Below are 23,430 nucleotides of genomic sequence, written 5' to 3'. Positions count from 1 at the left end.
AGGACAAAGAATGCTGAGTTGCATCCAAAGAACACCATACCTACTGTGAAGCATGGGGGTGGAAACATCATGCTATGGGGCTGTTTTTCTGCAAAGGGACCAGGACGACTGATCTGTGTAAAGGAAAGAATGAATGGGGCCATGTATCGTGAGATTTTGAGTGAAAACCTCCTTCCATCAGCAAGGGCATTGAAGACCCAGCCATGTTTCATCTATCAGCATGACAATGATCCCAAACACACCGCCCGGGCAACGAAGGAGTGGCTTCGTAAGAAGCATTTCAAGGTCCTGGAGTGGCCTAGCCAGTCTCCAGATCTCAACCCCATAGAACATCTTTGGAGGGAGTTGAAAGTCCGTGTTGCCCAGCAACAGCCCCAAAACATCCCTGCTCTAGAGGACATCTGCATGGAGGAATGGGCCAAAATACCAGCAACAGTGTTTGAAAACATTGTGAAGACTTACAGAAAACGTTTGACCTCTGTCATTGCCAACAAAGGGTATATAACAAAGTATTGAGATAAACTTTTGTTATTGACCAAATACTTATTTTCCACCATAATTTGCAAATAAATTCATTACAAATCCTACAATAGGATTTGGGGGATTTTTTGTTCTCATTGTGTCTGTCATAGTTGAAGTGTACCTATGATGAAAATTACAGGCCTCATCTTTTTAAGTGGGAGAACTTGCACAATTGCTGGCTGACTAAATATTTTTTGCCCCACTGTACACTAAGTTGATTGTGCCTTTAAACAGCTTGGAAAATTCCAGAAAATTATGTCATGACTTTAGAAGCTTCTGATAGACTAATTGACATCATTTGAGTCAATTGGAGGTGTACCTTCAAACCCAGTGCCTCTTTGCTTGACATCATGGGAAAATCAAAGAAATCAGCCAAGCCCACGGAAAAAATTGCAGACCTCCACAAGTCTGGTTTATCCTTGAGAGCAATTTCCAATGGGACAAAATTCACGCAACTTGTTATGGGAAGCTTGTGGAAGGCTACCTAAATCGTTTGACTTAAGTTAAACAGTTTTAAGGCAATGCTACCAAATACTAATTGAGTGTATGTAAACTTCTGACCCACTGGGAATGTGATGAAAGAAATAAAAGCTGAAATAAATCATTCTCTCTACTATTATTCTGACATTTCACATTCTAAAAATAAAGTGGTGATCCTAACTGACCTAAGACAGGGAATTTTTAATAGGATTAAATGTCAGGAATTGTGAAAAGCTGAGGTTAATTGTATTTGGCTATGGTGTATGTGAACTTCCAACTTCAACTGTACATATCTCCCTAGCTGAATGAACTGTTTCGCTGCCAGACAAGGCTCCACTGATAGCCAGGTGTAGTAATGGTAAGATGTTAGGACAGCTTTATGTAGGCCCTAACAGTTTGTGGGCACCGTTTGTCACCGTTAGTGCAATTCATGTATTGTTTAGTGTTGTGTTGTCGCTTTGCTGGCATGCATCCCGCTTTTTCTTCCTGCCCCACCAAGATGTACATGTTAAAATTGCCACTGTTTATGTCCAATGGCCAATGAGCACCAATACGCTTTATCTATAATTTATTTTCATATGACAAGGCTTAAAAAGGATTTGCCAATAGATTGTTGACTTGATTCATGATGATGACTGCTAGTTAAGATTTTGAAAGTATCAAAGCTACTTCAAAAGCCAATTTTATTTAACTAGGCAAGCCTACTCCAGCCAAACCTTAACCCGGATGATGCTGGGTCAATTGTGCGCCACCCTATGGGACTCCCAATCATATCTAGTTGTAATACAGCTCAGGATCGAACCAGGGTTTGTAGTGATGTGTCTATCACTAAGATACAGTACCTTAGACTGCTGCGCCACTCGGGAGCCACCAATGACCTTGAGCCTTCTTGGATGGGCACTTCTAATGTAACTCTATGGCAGCACCCAAGGGGCTTGAATTTTCAAGCTCTACCCTTAGACTTGGCGGTGACGTAGTATCCCCTTGAGGGACAGAACACTGAGCCAATCACGGTGCAACGTTCTGGATTTTCTGCTGGTTTCCCCCACCACAGAAAGCACTGAGCTAGGCTGAAACACATGCATTTTGGAGCTCCTTGACTCAAGAAAACAAAAAAAGAGATATGTTTGTATAAGGCTTTATTAACTCAGTGATATTTTTTTTTATTTTTGACATTGTTTGCAAACTGATATGTGACACACATTAATGCCAAAATAACACGCAAAACAGGCACTGCAGTAGCTACTAGTGCAAACGCAATGTTTATACCCTTTAGGCAAGTGTAGGTCAATTTGTGGAGAACGCTATACCATTAGATGGTCCAACCGCAAAGACGACGCTGTCTAACAGCAGTGAATAAACAATGTAGCAGTCTAGAATGTGTTAGCAGCCTTGCACGAGATGCTACGTTACAACCACATAACATAATGTTCAACACTTTGGTTGAAATGAATTGGCTACAAAATGCATAGAAAACCTGCTTAAAGGAGGTTAACTGCGATGATATATACCACAACCCACTAACATGATTATCAGATTTTGTGTGCTAATGTAATGTTAACAAGGAAGTGAGCACGAGAACATCTTGCAAAAGCACGTGATTTCTAGACAGCAATTTAGTGCTACATTCAATCCGCATCGCGGAAATGCAATTTTACAGCGTGAATGGAATGTAAAGGCAATGTTCCCGCTTCAATTATACCTTGTTGTCTGTGCCCAATACAGTTTGTACCATGTTGTGCTGCTACCATGCTATGTTTTGTTTTAAGTCTCTCTTTATGCAGTGTCGTGGTGTCTCTCTTGTCATGATGTGTGTTTTGTCCAATATGTTTATTTTTAATCCCAGCCCCCGTCCTCACAGGATGCCTTTTTGCCTTTTTGTAGGCTGTCATTGTAAAAAAATATATATAATAATTCTCTGACTTGCACAGTTAAATAAAGGTTCAATTTTAAAAATAAACGTAGACTGCATTCACAGTAAACGCTGCATATGTCGTCTCAATCTGAAATGACCTTTATATTTCTATCGCGGAATCTGTAGAATAAAAAACTGGCGCACACCCAGACACATTATTTTGTGTGAAGGTGCTGACAAACAAGAGAATAACTATAAACTCGAAAAAAAAATAGTCGCACAATCCATATATCAACTACCGGATGATTATTGGGTCTACCCAATAAATTACTGGAAGATGATATATGGAGTGTGCGACTCTTTAATTGTATAGTTTATCACGGAATCTGTAACACTTACATTTTACAGATTGATTCGATGCCTAAACCTAAAAAAACAGCGTATCTAGTTCAAACAGCTATACTAATAGCTAACTAATGCTACGACTGACATGAGTCAGGATGGCCGAGCGGTCTAAGGCGCTGCGTTCAGGTCGCAGTCTCCCCTGGAGGCGTGGGTTCGAATCCCACTTCTGACAGTTTATTTTTCTACATAAACAGTATGGTACAGCGTTGTGACCTGAATCCACTCTCGACGGCTTTAATTGTTATTATTTTTAAAAGTTTATCTTTACTTAACAAACGATTGTTACACATCGATTATTGACAATCCATTCACAACCAATCTGTAACAAATAACAGCATTATAAAAGTGGGAAATGGCGTATCGATTACTGAAATGTGTCCGTTAATTTTAAAATTCTACTTATGTAAAAGTCTAAAAGTATTTGGTTTAAAATATATTTAAATATCACAATTGAATGTAATTGCTCAAATATACTTAAGTATCAAAAGTAAAAGTATAAATCCTTTCAAATTCCTTATATTAAGCAAACCAGATGGCACCATTTTCTTGTTTAAAAAAAAATGTATTTATGGAAAGCCAGAGGCACAGTCCAACATTCAGACATAATTTACAAACGAAGCATGTGTGTTTAGTGAGTCCACCTGATCAGAGGCAGTAGGGATGTCCAGGGATGTTTGGTTGATAAGTGTGTGAATTTGATTATTTTCCTGTCATGCTAAGCATTCAAAATAAGTACTTTTGGGTGTCAAGGAAAATGTATGGTGTAAAAAGTGTGTAAAAAGGAATGTAGTGAAGTAAAAGAAAAGTTGTCAAAAATATATAAAGTAAAGTACAGATACACCCAAAAAACACTTAAGTAGTACATTAAAGTAGTTTTACTTAAGTACTTTACACCACTGAAAATAACCATAATCAATTACAGTACAGCATCAAAACCAAAGAAAAAAATTAGGCCTATCAAATTACTAACTTGAATATCAGCATAGTCATAACATTTTAGCAGTTTGCCTGAATATCCCAATAGTATTTTTGTTCGATAAGCAAGAGGCACAATATCATTCAAACAAAAGGACATTCCACTTCAGTTATTTATGATACATAAATATCAAGACTAAACTGTGCCAGTCAGAAAGCAACACCATTGATCTTCTTTCAAATACACTCCAAGAAGATGTTGTCATACTGAAATCTTAATTTAGATAACTTAAGTCATGCTTAAAAGGTGATCAGGAATAGCTTTGAAGTCCTTTGTTCCTCATCACACTCTTGTCATATTACCTTTTTGGAGGGGGGGGGGGGGCCTTCAGCACATTCAGAAATTGCAGCCTCCATTTGCTGGATGATGAACACTCCATTCATCAACCCATTGAGATGTCCTCTGTAGGTAAATAGATGCATGCCGTACAACTGCCCTGTGCCACTGGTCGACTTTTGTTCATTTTGCCAAGCGTTGAAGTCCTTTGACATTCTCCTCACTTGTCAGAGTGTACGTTTTGTCTGAATTTCCATAGTCAACAACCTCCACCATGAAATGGCCATTTGATGCATTATCTGTTACAACTGCACAGTAGAGTACACCATCCTCTTCATATTCAGCAGCAACATGGTTCTCCATGGTTTCTCTAAACAGCTCAGCGTTAAACAGCTCAATCCATTTTCAGAATGGATAGTTCAGCATTTTGCATTTGGATTAAAAAAAAGCTGTTTACGGTATTGATGTGGGAAACAAATCCCAGACCTCGGAACCCTGATTTTATTTTTGGAACAAGGGGGAGTTGTGCAAGTTTTGGCAATTGGATGGAGCAAACTATTTCTGGGAGTTTGGAGGAACTGTCTACATCACTTTGATCTGTTTTTCCTTCTGTCCTTTCCTCACATTTGAACTATGTGATTTTTTTCACTGTGCTCTTTCTAATCTTACTGGGCATCAGGACACTTTGGTGGGTTTGCTTTTTGAGCATTTAAAGACTGCTTCTTTTGATGTTGGTGCTTGTTGTGGCCAGTAACACACTTTCAGATGATGAATGTCTAGTTTTTTATCAAGTTTTGTTCTTCAATTGCTCTTTGTGTCCTTCATGACCAGTCACAGGTCCACTGTTGCTTTTCTTCTCCTTGTGTTTTTGATTAGCAATGAGCGGTTTTGACGTTCTCATTGATGTTTATGTCTCCATCAAACAGATCGAAAGAGACAGTCCCATCCTCATTCTTTCCTGCAACAACAGCTTGAAGTGGCTAGTGGAGAATGGATTTCTCCAGCCATTTGTTGACCTCTGCAAGTTGTCCTTTTTCAGGATTTGTTCAACTGCATCTCAATGCCTGGATGGGAGTGAACAGTAAATCTGCTGAATGTCTGGGAATAGACATGAAATAGTTTTAGTTTTTTCAACGATATACATGTTTCCATAGTCCACAGCCAAAACATGTTTAGAAGCAGAGTAGACTGAACAGGGCAAGCCACATCCCTGTACCATTTGCCATTACCGTAATATTATGCCAGGCAAAGTTTTCCAATACCAGGACCAGAGTTGGCACGCAGAATTTCTTCACTTTCCATGGTGACTTTCTACATCAAGTCTTCAATCATTTCAATATTTCTGTCCAACTGGCAATACATCTCCCATGGCCTGCACACATGAGTGACACAGACTTGCTCTTCACTTCTGCATCTCAAGTTGAAGGAGGAATGGACAAAAGAGTCTGGGCATATTGATTATATAAGCTGCATAGAGGTTTGCCCTTCTCTTGCAAGACCTTTTTCCGCAAGCTTCTTTGTTGCATTCTGTTGAGTGTTCTGGAGGTCAACAACATTGTTTTTTACATACAGTTGAAAGTGTGCACTGCATGTCAAATTCCCTGAGTGGCTTTGAGTGATGTCCTTCAGCAAATCTCATGCCTCTGTGCATCAATCACCACCGCTGCCTTTTGCAGGCTCAATCAAGTTGTAAAGGCTACATCTAAACGCTTGCCCCTCAAGATCAAGGAATTCTGGCACTATTGCATGAAGATCGTGCACACTCTTTTGCTACTATCCCGTTGTCCACAAATATCACTTCAACTTCGTCTTACTGTGCTCCGACAATGCAGGCTCTGTACCATCTGCCGTCATCTTCAGACTTGGCAACAACATGAAACACCTGCCTGCACGGGAATAGTGTGTGTATGGTAATGCTCCTGGATCGCTTCCATAATTTCCTCCAAGTTGGGGATCTTGCTTTTCAGCTGGCACCAACAATCTGAGGGTGTGTTGATGTGAGCGCATTGCACAGCTATCTCACCTCCGAATGTCAGTGCTTTGAATTTCACAGTCGGATTCTTGTCTTTTGGGGTTCTTGACTTTGGGCTTTCAGGTTTCTTTTCACAGCCATCAAATTCAGAAATGTCCCACATATCTTCGGGAGAGTTCCTGGTGACTCCACTCGTGCTTAATCCATTTCCACTAACTTGTCCTTTTCTACAGAACTTCTGTTTCATCATTTTCTTCTCCATCTCGCTCTTCAGTATTACAGGCTCAGCTATTTTCAGGTCACTCCAGATATGTTAGATCGGGTTCAAGCCCGGGCTCTGCCTGGGCCACTCAAGGACATTCGGAGACTTGTCCCGAAGCCATTCCTGCGTTGTCTTGGCTGTGTGCTTATAGTCGTTGTCCTGTTGGAAGGAGAATCTTCACCCCAGTCTGAGGTCCTGTGAAGATATGTGAAGATTTATGCATAACAGCAAATGATCATAGACAAACGTTAGCTGGTGCATAGCTACATAGTGACCTCACACGGGGGGGGGGGCAGGGCAGGATGTCATGTCCCTCTCCGGTCACCAGGCTGCTCATTATGGTGCACACCTGTCACCATCCTTACCCACATCTGCGCATAATGACACTCACCTGGACTCCATCACCTCCTTGATTACCTGCCCTATATATGTCACTCCCTTTGGTTCCTTCCCGAGGCGTCATTGTTTCTGTTTCCTGTCTGTGCATTGTTCGTGTTACTTGTTTTGTATTATGTTTAATTTATTAATTAAAATACTCCCTCCTTGAACTAGCTTCCCGACTCTCAGCACACATCGTTACACATGAGAAGTATAACTAACTAGCTAACCAACTAACATATCAAATGACTTCCCTAAGTCAAACATTAAATTAGATATGGCTACGAAAAAACTATTAGACGTTTGGAAAATATTTACAGTACAGCATGGGTAGCTATGAACTGGAATCTGGGTTTACAGAAAGCGTTATCTTTTAAACCCAGGAAGCAGCCATTCAACTTGCCATTCACCGGCTTTCAATCTTAATATAAAAACATGCTGGGTACTTTACCAAAGAATGGCGTTTCGAAGGGAAACTATCCGCATTACTGCCGTCCCTGCCAGTATTTACTTCCAAAAAAGGTTTAAGTAAAAAGTTGCATGGAACCAAAAAAATGCCTCATCTGGGAAGAACCCAGTATTGTTTTAGAGCAAGTGCGCATGCCCTATTCTTTGGTAAATTGGCCTGAATATTTTAACATTATTAAGCTTTAAAGGCTGGTGAATGGCAAATTGAATGGCTGCTTCCTGGGCATAAAGGAGAATGGCTCCTGTAAACTCAGATTATGGTTCAGGGAGTAGTCGAGCCACAATTCCATACCATTGGTGCTAACTATTCTCCACATGGAAATTAGCGAGCTAGCTACATGTAGCTGGTTGCGTTGCAAGGTAGCTAAATTACACAACTACCACAAATGTAAGCTGACAGGCAGCTACAATAAACACAATAATTATGTGACAAATAGCATGTTGGCTGTTACATTTTTGTTGTTAGAAATGACTGTAGGCTACCTTAATTTCATTGAAGACCCATCCAACTTCGGATCAGCAGTCAACAGCTGTGACCTAGAAAAGGACGGAGAAAAATCTAACTTCCTCCCTATACAGTTGAAGTCGGACGTTTACATACACTTAGGTTGGAGTCATTAAAACTCGTTTTTCAACCACTCCACAAATGTCTTGTTAACAAACTATAGTTTTGGCAAGTCTTTTAGGACATTACGTTGTGCATGACACAAGTCATTTTTCCAACAATTGTTTACATACAGATTATTTAACTTATAATTCATTGTATCACAATTCCAGTGGGTCAGAAGTTAACATACACTAAGTTGACTGTGCCTTTAAACAGCTGACCATCGTTATGTTTGGAGGAAAAAGGGGGAGGCTTGCAAGCCGAAGAACACCATCCCAACCTTGAAGCACGGGGTGGCAGCATCAGGTTGTGCGGGTGCTTTGCTGCAGGAGGGACTGGTGGACTTCACAAAATAGATTACATCATGAGGGTGAAAAATTATGTGGATATATTGAAGCAACATCTCAAGACATCAGTCAGGAAGTTAAAGCTTGGTCGCAAATGGGTCTTCCAAATGGACAATGACCATACTACCCAAGTTGTGGCAAAATGGCTTAAGGACAACAAAGTCAAGGTATTGGAGTGGCCATCACAAAGCCCTGACCTCAATCCTAGAGAAAATTTGTGCTCAGAACTGAAAAAGCGTGTGCGAGCAAGAAGGCCTACAAACCTGATTCAGTTCCACCAGCTCTGTCAGGAGGAATGGGCCAAAATTCACCCAACTTATTGTGGGAAGCTTGTGCAAGGCTACCCAAAATGTTTGACCCAAGTTAAACAATTGAAAGGCAATGCTACCAAATACTAATTGAGTGTATGTAAACTTCTGACCCAATGGGAATGTGATGAAAGAAATAAAAGCTGAAATAAATCATTCTCTCTACTATTATTCTGACATTTCACATTCTTAAAATAAAGTGGTGATCCTAACTGACATAAGACAGATAATTTTTCCTAGGATTAAATGTCAGGAATTGTGAAAAGCTGTGTTTAAATATAATTGGCTAAGGTGTATGTAAACTTCCGACTTCAACTGTACCTGCTGCATCGGTAAGAATAGCACAAACGGATTTGTTGTGTTCAGATGCAACTTTAGAGCAAAAAAAAACGTATTGGCTTGACTACACTGGAGGGGGACATCCCGAGTAGCATTTGATACAAGGCCTATATCCTTGTTGCTGAAAAACTGTTTCATTTAGGTATTTCGCATAAACCCACAGGAAATAATTATGCGTAAACAAATACACAGCTTTATTGCATAGATGATTCAATTTTAGATTAAAATAGCAAACACTTATTTGTCTGCTAACGGCATAAGGTGCGAGGCAGTGCAGGACTACAGCAGACCATAGATGTTGGCTTTTTAGTTAATCATTGATAGACTGAATCAGCGCCCCGTCCTCTGCAAATATGATAAATGAATCCCTAGGCAATTACCAATGTGACGTCGTTCTTTAACCACAGCATTGACTCCAAAAAGGTCGTTAACAGAGTTTCATTGTAAGGTGTGGGGAGAGACTTGAGAACTGCGCTTTGTTTTTTTTCTATTATGCTACTGAAAATGGATATCTAATTATGAGATGAGATTATGAAATTGGGGGAAAAGTATATATAAGTATATTTATTTAGAGAATTGTATTTGTGCGGATAGGATACTTGCCTCATGAAGACAATCTGTGTACATGTTCTTACACATGCATTTAAATGTTCTATTTCAGTTATTTTGTATTTGTTTTGTTTTACTTTTTACCTCATAATATTTTCGTTGAACATGCCTATGAAACGGAATACAAGCCCGAACCGGGATGGCCCATTTCTTCATGTTCATCCACCTTCAACCAAGAAATTCTGCGATGCCTCTGAGGAGTTTATGCACACCGCTTTATCTGACGAGAAATTACCCCGTGATTTCCATGGACATTCACTCTCAAAGTTTGACGAGGAAGATGATTCGGGAATTAAATCAGGTGATGAATAAATTCGGTTTAATAGGCCTACACATAATTGATTGCTGAGAGGCCCTCTTCCCCCAAGAGTCATCAAATTATAAACGCCATTAAAAATTGAGCGCTTGTTGATGTCAAGCAGTAGTTTGTGCTGTATTAAATTGTGGATCGTTTTTTGTTTAAATATGCCTGCACCAAAGTATACTTTTTAATTAATTGTTTGTTGGGTAGGTTAAAAGAAAAGCATTTATTCCAAATCCCGTTTTCTCCCTCTCTCTTACGATTTGTAGCCTAAACATTCTACTCAATCTGACCAGAAATAAGTCATAGCAGACGCTCTTAGCCAGAGCGAATTATATAGTAGTGAGGGCATACATTTTTTCGTACCATGTACCGGTCCCACTTGGGAATCGAGCCCACATCCCTGGCGTTGCAGGCACTATGCTCTTCAAACTGAGCCACATGGGACCCATTTTTCTCTATTATGTTAATTTTCATGACTCTTGGAAATCCTGTCTAGGGAATACTTATTTCCAATTGTATGGTTCATTTAGCCACCTACCTAGTCATGGCCCTGTACAACTGAAAAATATTTTTCACCTCATGACTGTTTTCTCCCCCACAACACTGTCAGAAGCAGAGGACACTAATGAAACCCCGTCTTCTGAGGAGGACCAGGATTTTGTTGAGTATTCCAAAGATTTGGCTTTCAAACAGACGACCCCGAGGAAAAGCATCACTCAGATCATAAAAGACAAGAAGAAACAGACTCAGCTCACCCTTCAATGGTAGTGTTCCAAAGTCACAACATTTTACAACTATAATATTTATTGTGTTGTAATGCATTTGTATAGTAACAATCCTTCTTACTAATGTGAATGTTTATTTTTTGGTTGTTGATGATTGATTATACATTTGATTTGTGTGACTGTTTGTTCCCTAGGCTGGAGGAAAACTATATTGTTTGTGAAGGGGTTTGTCTGCCACGTTGCATCCTGTACGCTCACTACCTAGACTTCTGTAGGAAGGAGAAACTGGATCCAGCCTGTGCTGCTACATTTGGCAAGGTGATATGAGTCTTGAGGATGCGGTGGAGTTTGTGGTGGATGTTATAGATAAACGTAACATATGGTGGTGGAAAATGTCAATTATGTTTTTTTTTGTATTGTTCTCTGTGCACATTAGACAATTCGTCAGAAATTTCCACTTCTTACAACAAGAAGACTTGGGACCCGAGGTCATTCAAAGTAAGATGTAGCGGGGAATATTTGCTTTTCAAACAGAATTGTTCTTGTAGTGATATGATATGCCTCAATATAACATGTATGGATGTTGTTGATATTCGACAGATATCATTATTACGGCATTGGCATCAAAGAGAGCAGTGCCTATTATCACTTGGTGTACTCAGGAAAAGGCTTGACGAGGTAAGATCATTCACAGAATTTGCTCTGGAGCATTGTCGTAATACACATCAATCTGTAATGTTTGTTATAGGAAGTGATCAGCCAGGTCTGAGGCTACTTACTCAACTATGGAATTGAAATTGCAATGACATTCTGGAATTGAATCTCAGTCTGATTTATTATTTGATTATAGATTTTCAGGGAGCAAACTCAAGAATGAGGTAAGATTGTTATGAATGAACAGTCTCTAGCAAATACAGTATATAACGGACAAATAACAGTTTATTTTCATTTTCCTATATTCTTGTAAGATTTTAGTGACGTGAATCATGTTTTCTAATACATTCTACCTGTTACAAGACTACGACGTCAAACATTCATACGGTTTGATGTTCTTCTATTTAACAGGGAGGATATACTCGGAAATACTCCCTCAGCTCCAAAACAGGAACTTTGCTCCCAGAATTCCCAAGTGTACAGCATCTAGTGCTTCAAGGTTCTGTCTCTAAAGAGAAGGTTTGTATTTTTTTCATCAACACTTCAACTTTCTGTGCCATTCAAATCAAATCAAATGTATTTATATAGCCCTTCGTACATCAGCTGATATCTCAAAGTGCTGTACAGAAACCCAGCCTAAAACCCTAAACAGCAAGCAATGCAGGTGTAGAAGCACGGTGGCTAGGAAAAACTCTAGAAAGGCCAAAACCTAGGATGATTATTAAGATTAAGATTGCTGATCACATATGGTATTCAGTAGCAAGAAGACTGTAACCGTTGTGAATTATCTTCACACTATGTTAGTGCGAAATGTATGCACTCGCTCTGGATAAGAGCATTTGCTAAATGACTCAAATGTAAATGCAAAACGTTATGTCCCATAGGTGGACACGCTCATCATGATGTACAAAACACATTGTCAGTGCATCCTGGACAATGCCATCAATGTCAACTTTGAAGAGGTATTCTATACAAAATCCAGACAAAAGATTTTGTAGCCTTTTCTGACGAATTTTCTCCTGACTCACTATTTATATTTACTATCGTTCAGATACAGAATTTTCTGCTGCATTTCTGGCAAGGAATGCCCGACCATCTTTCACCACTGCTGGATAACTCCATAATCGTGGACATCTTCTGTGTGTGTGACTCTATACTATATAAGGTGGGTGTTTCTCCAGAATCATAGAGCAGCATCCTCATTAGTTGTTGAAGGACTCCTACCTCAACTGGACAGGTTGTGCTATCCATTTTTCAGGTTCTGACAGATGTCCTGATCCCTGCTACGATGCAGGAGATGCCTGAAAGGTAGAGTATTTTTGTCTTTCGACATTTGTGTTTTGCTCACCTGGACACCAGATGTATTGTAAGGTTTATGCTATATGGAATTACTAGTCATAAGATATGGCAGTCGTTCCAGGTCACGTACTGTTGTGTGTAAAGAGTATCTTGATTGCAGTCTCCTGGCAGACATCCGTAACTTGGCCAAGCACTGGGAAGACTGGATGGTGTCTTCTCTAGAAAACCTCCCAGAATGCCTCTCAGAGAAGAAGCTCCCGATCGCACGCAGATTTGTGTCCTCTCTAAAACGTCAGACCTCCTTCTTACACCTTGCCCAGGTAAAGCACTGATAACAGCACAGAAGAATATACATATTTTGTTCATGTTTAACTTTACAAATACATATTTAAAAGTATTTGAAGTATATCTATATATCATTCATTTTATTATGACTCTAAGATATAGAATTTGCATATGTCATTTTTGGTCATTTTTTGTTTTTACAACAGATCGCAAGACCAGCTCTTTTTGACCAGAATGTGGTGAACTCCATGGTGGTGGATATAGATCAAGTGGATTTGAACAGCATAGGGTCACAAGCCCTTTTCACCATCTCAAGTGGTGACCAAGACTCTGACCTCTACTCTGAATGTGAGAGACTTGAATCATTTTCCCTCATCGAACATTTACATTGTACATGGAAAACACTTCCAGGTTAATTCCTGTAAACAATGTTAATTATCTTTCTCCTCGTGTTGCTAGATGACTCTATAACAGCGTTCCAAGAGCTGAAAGACCTACTGAAGAAGAATGCCACTGTGGAATCCTTTATTGAGTGGCTGGACACTGTTGTGGAGCAGAAGGTCATTAAGGTACGTTGTCCCCATTTCCAATTGGGGACAAGATTGGGGTTGTCAGATTGGGGTTGTCAGATTGGATGTTGACATCCAATCTGTTTGTTCCTTCCTCTCCAGCCTGGGAAGCAGAACGGACGGTCCATAAAGAAGCGAGCTCAGGACTTCCTCCTCAAGTGGAGTTTCTTTGGAGCACGTGTTATGCACAACCTCACGTTGAACAACGCCACAAGTTTTGGTAAGAAATGACTACATCCCTCTATAACAGTTCCTCCTGATAGTGTGTATATCCATGGAACATCTAGAACATTCAGGAAATGCTGTACACTAGCCTATTTATATGTCATTTCAGCTTTTAGTTAAATTCATTACTTCTACCATAGCCTAAATGATACCCGGTCGGGCACTACGACAGACACAAACACACTTATTATTTTGTTAGGTCGGCTGGCTCTGAACAGAATGCTATAATGACCTAGCCCCAGGTAAACAAAGCATTATCTCTCGGTCGCGTGCACTGTGTTTGGAGACAGACTTCCATGCACCTTCCTCACCTCCTGGCCATGACGGGTCTATCACCAAACAAAAGTCAAACAGACTGGAGAACAATCACATGACCCAACAGGTCAAACAGCAGGCCTGGGGAGATGAAAGCCCAGGTGAAGGCAGACCTCTGGGGCTGGTTGGGTCAAACCCTCCGCACCTGGTGATTGGTGCACAGAACAGCCTTTGGAGCGGTTTCACAATTTGTAAGGTGAAGGTTGTTAGAGAATATTTGGATATTCTGTCATGATAGTGCACATCTGAGCTTCAGAAAAATGTGATAAGATAATAGGTTGATTTCTGGTGGGAAAAACTAGGACAGTAAGAGGTTGTTATGCTAGTAGCAAACTAAGATGTGTTTTTTTTTCATCCCAGGTTCGTTCCACCTAATCCGCATGCTGCTGGATGAGTATATCCTTCTGGCTATTGAGACACAATTCAACAATGACAAAGAACAAGACCTCCAGAATATCCTAGATAAATACATGAGAAATGCAGGTACACGAAAGCGTGACTGTTTTTACTTTTGATCGAAAATATACAATTACATGTCATACATAGAGTATCTAATTATATCATGTAGAACTCTGATTGTTTTTTTTTCATTAAGTTGTTATTGAAATTCATCTTAATACTATCTGTTTTTATGAAGCAGTATGGAGTAATTGTAGAGGATGTAGGATCACTGAGGTACATTGTTGTGATTATTTTCAGATGGCAGCAAGGCGGCATTCACTGCCTCCCCTAGCTCCTGTTTCCTGGCCAACCGTAACAAGCCCAGCGCGGTGTCCAGTGATCTGTCTGTGAAGAACGAGTCCCTCTCAGAACACACATACATGACCCTGTCAGCTAATCAGCAGGCAAACATGACTGTCTACCAAGGCTCTGAAACAGATGGATTCTCTCTGTCAGGTACAAATGCATTTTTAAGGTTACATTTTCTCAGTCAGTTCCTGAATTGAATTTGCCCGATTGTATGTGAGCTTTATTGAAACTTTCATTGGTTTAACATAAATAAGTTTGTGTGACAATTGCTAATTTAATAATAAATGTTCCTATTGTATTGTCTAAAATCTTAGTCACTTTCCTCTATACTCCAAGGACAAATGGACTTTTCCCAGAACAGTGGCCCTCTGATGACCCCTCCCATCTCCCCAGCCATGGTGAACAGGGGCAGTGTCATCAACCAGGGCCCCATGGCCGTCATACCCCAGATCGCCTGCACCACCATCCAGCCCCACATCTCCTGCCAAGCCTTCCCAGACACCATGTACCAGAGCCTGCCTTCCAGTAGCCCAAGCTACTACCCAACCACTTCCAACTACCAGGCTGTGTTCAGGCCCCAGACACACGCTCAGGCCCCTGCCTACCACACCGGCTCCGATAGCAGCCACTACCCGTCCTTCAGTGAACAGCACCTGGCCAAAGACTACTTCAACAGCAGCTGTGCAGTGTCCCCCTACAGCTCCAGACCCACCTCCAATTACAGCACAGTCCCTGATCCTGGGATGGAGACTCAGGGAGTTCAGCTACTGGACTCTGGAGGATACAACTTTGTCATGAGTGGGTTAAACAGTAGTGGCTGTCAGGAGTCTGCCTACTCAACAGCAGGACACAGTGGTAAGGATGAATTATATTGAAATAGGCCCTGAGTAGTCTGTTTTTCCTGGTTAGATCATGTGGTCACGTCACCTAGTCAGAAATAACTCAGGGCCCTAACAATAAGCTGTACCATAAATGTGTATTCTGCTCATAGAGGAACCTCTCTGTTTTTCAGGGTACTATGGAAACAGTGGCTACCTAGATAGCCAGAGGCTGGGTTCCATGATAGACCAGCATGTGTCAGTTATCAGCAGTGTGAGCAGTATCCGTTCCGTCCCAACATACGCTGATGTACACGACCCCCTCAACATCCTGGATGACACAGGCAGAAAGCCGGCAGGCCCTTACTACCCTGAGTCTGACTCACTGGGCACACCTGGAGGTCAGTGATGGATTTAATTTATATTTAGTACTCAAGGCACTTTACATTGTAATAGGGAACGGCATTGTTCCACTACCAATGTGCAGCAATGGCCTGGGTGAAACGATGAGTGCTTTGTATAATTGTTCTAGTAAGTTTCCCATTCAAGATAATCTTGTTTTTGTCTCTAGCTCCTCCCCTCCCCTCCTCGATCTCCGCACCCTGCATGTATGGAGGTCCTGCCCAGTTCCACTCCCAGGATGCACCGCTTCCTCAACAGGGATCATCTGAGGTATGTGACATGGTGTCATCGCTGCCACCCATCAACACTGTGTTTATGGGGTCTAGTGGAGGAGGACCGTGAGCTGTGACAGAACCTCCAACCACCACCACTCCTCAAGGTCCTCCGTTCCCTCTCACATCGCTCCTCAAGGTCCTCCGTTCCCTCTCACATCGCTCCTCAAGGGCCTCCGTTCCCTCCCACACCGTTCCTCAAGGTCCTCCGTTCCCTCTCACATCGCTCCTCAAGGGCCTCCGTTCCCTCCCACACCGTTGCTCAAGGTCCTGCGTTCCCTCCCACACCGTTCCTCAAGGTCCTGCGTTCCCTCCTACACCGTTCCTCAAGGTCCTCCGTTCCCTCCCACACCGTTCCTCAAGGTCCTCCGTTCCCTCCCACACCGTTCCTCAGGGTCCTCCGTTCCCTCCCACACCGTTCCTCAAGGTCCTCCGTTCCCTCCCACACCGTTCCTCAAGGTCCTCCGTTCCCTCCCACACCACTCCTCAAGGTCCTCCGTTCCCTCCCACACCGTTCCTCAAGGTCCTCCGTTCCCTCCCACACCACTCCTCAAGGTCCTCCGTTCCCTCCCACACCACTCCTCAAGGTCCTCCGTTCCCTCCCACACCGTTCCTCAAGGGCCTCCGTTCCCTCCCACACCGTTCCTCAAGGTCCTCCGTTCCCTCCCACACCACTCCTCAAGGTCCTCCGTTCCCTCCCACACCGTTCCTCAAGGTCCTGCGTTCCCTCCCACACCGTTCCTCAAGGTCCTCCGTTCCCTCCCACACCACTCCTCAAGGTCCTCCGTTCCCTCCCACACCACTCCTCAAGGTCCTCCATTCCCTCCCACACCGTTCCTCAAGGTCCTGCGTTCCCTCCCACACCGTTCCTCAAGGTCCTCCGTTCCCTCCCACACCACTCCTCAAGGTCCTCCGTTCCCTCCCACACCGTTCCTCAAGGTCCTCCATTCCCTCCCACACCACTCCTCAAGGTCCTCCGTTCCCTCCCACACCACTCCTCAAGGTCCTCCGTTCCCTCCCACACCACTCCTCAAGGTCCTCCGTTCCCTCCCACACCGTTCCTCAAGGTCCTCTGTTCGATCCCACACCACTCAGTCACTGTAAGCAATGACTCAGATCACAGACAGAAATATGCTTAAAGTATCTCTTATGTAGCCTATATAACTTTGTCCATTTATGAAGCCCTCAGCTGTTCAGTCAATGTGCAGTCAAATGTTTTGATGAATTGAATTAATTAATCAATTGCAATTGAACCATTTTAATATAATTCAATCTGTTCATCTTCATGTGGTCAAAGGCGACTTTGTGTATTTTCTGAGTCAATATGTAAATAAATACCTGTAGAATAATACCAGGAATGTAAACATTTGAAATGTAAAATATATAGTCTCATGTAAGACAGGTTTGATTGATTATACAAGTTTTAAAACAGCATGTTATTTATTTGAGTTGCCTTTATAGCCTGTTACAATGTAATATTAATGCTGGAAATATATACTCTCTATCTGAGTTAGGCCAGACGGTGTTGAAACTAAACTGTAAGCAAAACATTTTTGTATCTTAGGTTTTGATAAATGTAAAATTAGGAGAAAATTAACTTATACACCAATAGAGGTGTTTGACCTGTATATGACCGAATGAGAGGTAGGAGCTTAGAAATTACTGTTGTTTGCAATACAGATTAACATTTATTAAATAATACTGTAAGGCTTCATTCATTAGAGAGAGAGAGAGAGAGAGAGACTTTGTTAGTTTGCGTTCATGTGCTTCTTCAGCCATTTGTCTGGTTGTCAGTACATCCAAAATAACAATCTCTAATCTCTCAATTGAAAGCCCCAGTGTCAAAACTCTGAATACACATCCCTTTAATGGCTCAACTGGACCTACACCAGGTGAGGAAAGAAAGATTACTGTCCGGAATGACAATGGAAGAAGCAGTGGATCAAAGTTGAGCTTTGTCTGTTATTATTTGATTTCTTCGTTGTACAATAGAGGGAGATATGGTCAGATAAAGGTGTTTACCAGAAACTAGAACCAATAGAGGTGTTTGACCCACAGCGGGATCAAGCTGTTTATACATTGTGACCCTTTAGAGAAACTTCCGGGGAGTTGTCTAAATGGAGCTTTGTTAGCCTTTGAGCAGATGGAAGCCAATAAAACCATAATCAGTAACATTAGATTGACCAGGGCATTTGTGTGCCGAAATGATATCATTTCGAAGCGATACACTATTTAAATGTATTGAGTTGATACGTACGTGCACAGGCTATGTATTAAAGTAGAGGATTCAGCATTTGTCTCCACAACATGAATAAATAAAGCAAAATGAATGATATTCCCCATCAGTGTTATCCTTTATCTACTCAAGGGGAAAATCCATTTCAGCCCAAGGACGGGAACAGATGGCTTGAAATCTAATGATGACCAAATCCTGACGTTAAAATAGTTTAATTACAAAGTCAATAATGCCTCCAACAATTGCGGGACCTTTAGTGTAAAAACAACAGCAGGCTGAACGCAAACGTTGGGACAATGTTTAACCAGAACTTTGCATTTGGCGGTGAGTCTCTATATGTAGGCCAGGCGGGCCAAAGATCAAGAGATCCAGTGATGTGTAAGACTGATGGTTTTACTGTTGTATGTCAGAGAATCAAACCACAGCACTGCTTTAACCTCACGGGTCTCTCAGGCCCACTAAAAACCACCCTTAGACACCTCAGATATCATTTCATATGCAAAAATATATCCTTCATTTTATACCGTGAAGGGTTTTTGCTATTTGTATAGTCATACTGTGAAATTACATTTCCGTTTAGCTGACTTTAGCAGGACATTTCATATTTTATCATGGTAAAACTAAACCAAGTGTATTTCTACAGGATATTCATTTAAAAAGGGGTCTGACTAGGACATATTTAAACATAATCTCCATCCTTGTCCAGTTCACCTGTATATCCACTGAAGCCTTCAATGCAGGAGAGTGGTTATTATGTACTTTTTACTCATACCTCAAACACACAAGTTCAGTAAAGTGAGGGTTGGAGACCACGTTATCAGCAATACAGGATCAACAATGGCCATATAGAAAGCTCTCTACATGCTAGAAGCTGCCTTTTTATCACAATATCAACTGTACAGGTTGCATTAATATGTCCAAGCCACTCCAGATGTCAGTGTTGGGAAGAACAGTGAGCGGACACCTTTAGCAACACTGTAATGTAGGAGCTCTGTCAGAGGTTAGAGTAGAGCCCACTACGAGCCTCTGACATCTTCTCTTTGTGTTGTGTCTTAATGAGTGTGTGTCTATAATGAGTGCATTGCACACAACTGCCTGCTGGAGTCTCTGGTAGGACAATATTCAGAGGTGTCCTGTACTGTCGATGATTAAGCTTTTATTGAATGGGATCATTCACAAATCTACATTTGCAGCTAAATATCAAACTGCTTCTTTTTTTTGGTGTATTTTGTAACAAAATGATCTTTTATCCAACAAGATCTCTGCCACTCTGTCTTATTCAGCTGGAAAATGATGATGTGGTTGGTGTTTGTCTTGAATGATGAATCTCCTTGAGTTACGTGTAGGTCTGAAAGTGTCCATATGATGGCAGTATAGTGTACAAAATACATTTATCACATCCATTTCTGTTTTGGTTGGCCCCATGGTAAATCTGTTATTACTAAACTGTATGCTGTATTTGGAGAAACAGAGGTCAAATACACATTCCAACCAATAGCTTTGTTAACATGTTACTAAATAATAGGTGGAACAGTATCTGATGTATTTTAGAGACTTAACGTACGGCAAACAATTGACCTCCGTTGAACTGTTGAATAGGATCACTTTTCAGATAGGAAACATATTTTCTTTTTGACATGTGAAAATATTGATTTCCTCCATTATCTTATCAATATTGATACTATCACTATAAATCATAAAGCAATTAAATAAAACACACATTCTAACAATCCAAAACAGTTATGTTGTTCTATCTTGATGTCTCAGATTATATCTTTACGCTGAATACTAAAGAAAGACACCATCAGTGATATTGATCCTCAGGGAGAGAAACTGGACTTCAAAGTCGTCAGTTAAAAACCTGACCAGTGTAGAGATAAGCCTGGGATTTGATGTCTAAACCTCCCGTCACACCTTTCTTAGAGCCTTCCTCCCAAAGTCCCGGCCTGCTGTTAGTTTAAGTCGTTATGGAAAGCAACTCTGTCTCCTCTCCTATTCTATTAGCCACACACTGGTCTTCCAGGTCCCTGTTGGAATTTAACCTCTGGAAACGACTGGGATCTAAGATTACAGAGAAATAACCTTAGAAAGATCAACCTGCAGCTTGAAATGGATTGATAGAGTGACAGAAAGAGGAGAAGCTATTTGTTTCACCCTAACCCCTTATGGCATTAGTACCTTTTGAGGAAACATTGGTTAATGCATGGTTTAGTGGTATACATTGTCATGAGTAAGCTCCTGTTCTGCCATTTGTGGAGACTGTATTTGCCTGTCCATTTTCCTACCCAGGCATTTTTAAGTTCATGTGTTTATGAAGAGGAATCCCTTTGATTGGAAAGTGCATCATAGTGAATGTGAATGAATACTGGCTGCATTTTCTCTGTTCACTGTTGCCCACAGTCCTCCTGTGAGAGGTTGTCGATCAGTTTATGGGTTTTGACTAACGCGAGGTCCAAGAATTCCACAACTGTGTGCGTCTTAACCCGGAGCGAGCAGCAGGTCAGTGTGGCTGTATTTGAAGAGCAGCATCAGACATGGTAGGCATTTCTCTCATTGGTGGTAAATATCTGGGGGAATCTCACTGCATATTCTGGCACAGAAACTCTGAATCATTGCAGATCATCACCGAAGAAATAGTGAGAGGCAAAACTTCCAACAACAAGAGGACAAACATTGAAGGCCTTTGAAATCCGTGACCGTCGACTAAGTGCTTGCCAATTTGGCTCAATAGTGACATGATTAAAAAGGATGCTTGTTTTTTTCTGAAATGGATTGATAGATGAAGTGCATGATGAAGTTTGGCAACCACAGACATACATGATTTGTATATACAGTACAGTGTTTATACAAGCAGCTATGTGACTGGCAAAATGCCTAACCACAACATATTAAATGACTGTATATATGAGAGACAGAGAGCTCCTTTTCTAACTAACCCAGACAATCTTAAAGGAAGCACAAACCCTCTCTCTCTGTCACTGACACACACACAATTTTTTGCCTATATTCAGTCAGTCACATGAAAGGAAAGACCATTCAATTCACCACAGACTCCTACCCCTCATTGAAAATACAATATGAAAGACAGTGGAGTGTCATTGCTATTGTTAGCCTCACATTGCATCTGTCTTGTAATATAATTACTTGTTATGTTTTCCTTGCTAAGTGCAATAGACTTTAATTAACTAAGCTATGACAGTCCATTATGATGCTGTGGAGTAGGTCCTGATTGTAGTTGCTATGTGTGGGAATGCAAACCAGTGAAGAGGATAACATCTGGCAAAATATACATTGGGACTTCATAATAACTGTAGGTTTCCATATACTCCTTGCATATTCTTTTGTTGTCATGATGTAGGCTAGCCTTGCCATTTGTTGTATTTTTTCTACAGATGTACGGTCTTAATTTGATCACTCTTTTGTTGCTCAGAAATGCAAACCTGTAGTGTATTTGTGTAATGTCTGTTGTCGGGAGAAGGAGAAGACCAAGGTGCAGCGTGGTAAGTATTCATAATACCTTTTAATCAATACGAATACTTGAACAAAAAAACAACAAAACGACAAACAAACAGTTCTGCAAGGTGCAATACACAAAACAACTACCCACAAACCATAGTGGGAAAACAGGCTGCCTAAGTATGGTTCTCAATCAGAGACAACGATTGACAGCTGCCTCTGATTGAGAACCATACGAGGCCAAACACATAGAACAAAAACATAGAATGCCCACCCCAACTCATGCCCTGACCAAACTAAACTAGAGACATAAAAAAGGAACTACGGTCAGGACGTGACAGTACCCCCCCCCCCCCCCCCCCCCCCCCCCCAAATGTGCGGACTCCGGCCGCAAAACCTAAACCCAGAGGGGAGGGTCTGGGTGGGCATCTGTCCGCAGTGGCGGCTCCGGCGCAGGACGTGGACCCCACTCCACCTTAGTCTTGGCCCACTTAGGTGGCCCCTTTGGAGCGGCAACCCTTGCCGCCAACTCCGGACTGGGGGCCCTTACAGCGGGCCCCGAATAGACGGGAGACTCTGACAGCGCCGGACAGGCGGGAGACTCTGACAGCGCCGGACAGGCGGGAGACTCTGGCAGCTCCCGACTGACGGGCGGCTCTGGCAGCTCCCGACTGACGGGCGGCTCTGGCAGCTCCTGAATGACGGGCGGCTCTGGCAGCTCCCGACTGACGGGCGGCTCTGGCGGCTCCCGACTGACGGGCGGCTCTGGCGGCTCCCGACTGATGGGCGGCTCTGGTGGCTCCCGACTGATGGGCGGCTCTGGACAGGGGGAGAACCTGGAGGGAGGAGACAGAGAGACAGCCTGGTCCTCTGAGGAGGCCCAGGATAGACCGGGCCGTGGAGGCGCAGTGGAGGTCTTGAACTAAGGGCCTGCACAACCCGTCCTGGCTGGATGGTGATTTTAGCCCGGCACGTGGTACAGGTACAGGACGCACTGGGCTGTGCAGACACACGGGAGACACAGTGTGCAGAGCCGACGCAGGATATCCTGGCCCGAGGAGATGCACTGGCTGTCTGGAGTGCATCTGGCACCATCCGCCCTGGCTGGATCCTCACCCTAGCCCGGCAGATGCAGGGAGCTGGGATTTGGTGCACCGGGCTAAGAACGCGTACTGGAGACACCGTGCGCTCCACCGCATAACACGGTGCCTGACCAGTACGACGCCCACCACGGTAAGCACGGGGAGTTGGCTCAGGTCTCCAACCTGACTCTGCCACACTCCCCGTGTCCCCCCCCCCCCCCCCCCCCACCCACA

At 42.3% G+C, this 23,430-nt stretch overlaps 1 protein-coding gene and 1 non-coding gene across 2 annotated transcripts; both read left to right on the top strand.

Annotated features, from left to right (window-relative positions):
• Positions 1-3,351: 3,351 nt before the first annotated feature.
• trnal-cag (transfer RNA leucine (anticodon CAG)) lies at positions 3,352-3,434 on the top strand. The gene has a single exon. It is a non-coding gene; the product is annotated as a tRNA-Leu (tRNA).
• A 7,253-nt stretch (positions 3,435-10,687) lies between these two features.
• Positions 10,688-16,518, top strand: LOC109901368 (DNA-binding protein RFX6). The gene is made up of 18 exons (XM_031837967.1): positions 10,688-10,872; positions 11,028-11,151; positions 11,270-11,331; positions 11,434-11,511; positions 11,684-11,711; positions 11,899-12,006; positions 12,372-12,449; positions 12,539-12,652; positions 12,746-12,795; positions 12,947-13,106; positions 13,278-13,419; positions 13,531-13,640; positions 13,743-13,860; positions 14,541-14,663; positions 14,880-15,077; positions 15,267-15,782; positions 15,943-16,149; positions 16,320-16,518. The coding sequence occupies exons 1-18, from the start codon at positions 10,688-10,690 to the stop codon at positions 16,490-16,492; spliced, it is 2,574 nt and encodes an 857-aa protein (XP_031693827.1). The 3' UTR covers positions 16,493-16,518.
• The last annotated feature ends 6,912 nt before the right edge of the window (positions 16,519-23,430 follow it).

The sequence above is a fragment of the Oncorhynchus kisutch genome, linkage group LG12 (genome assembly GCF_002021735.2).
Source record: "Oncorhynchus kisutch isolate 150728-3 linkage group LG12, Okis_V2, whole genome shotgun sequence".
Lineage (NCBI taxonomy): Eukaryota > Metazoa > Chordata > Actinopteri > Salmoniformes > Salmonidae > Oncorhynchus > Oncorhynchus kisutch.
The sequence above is the reverse complement of the archived record's forward strand: the minus strand, read 5'-3'. Positions and strand labels throughout refer to the sequence as shown.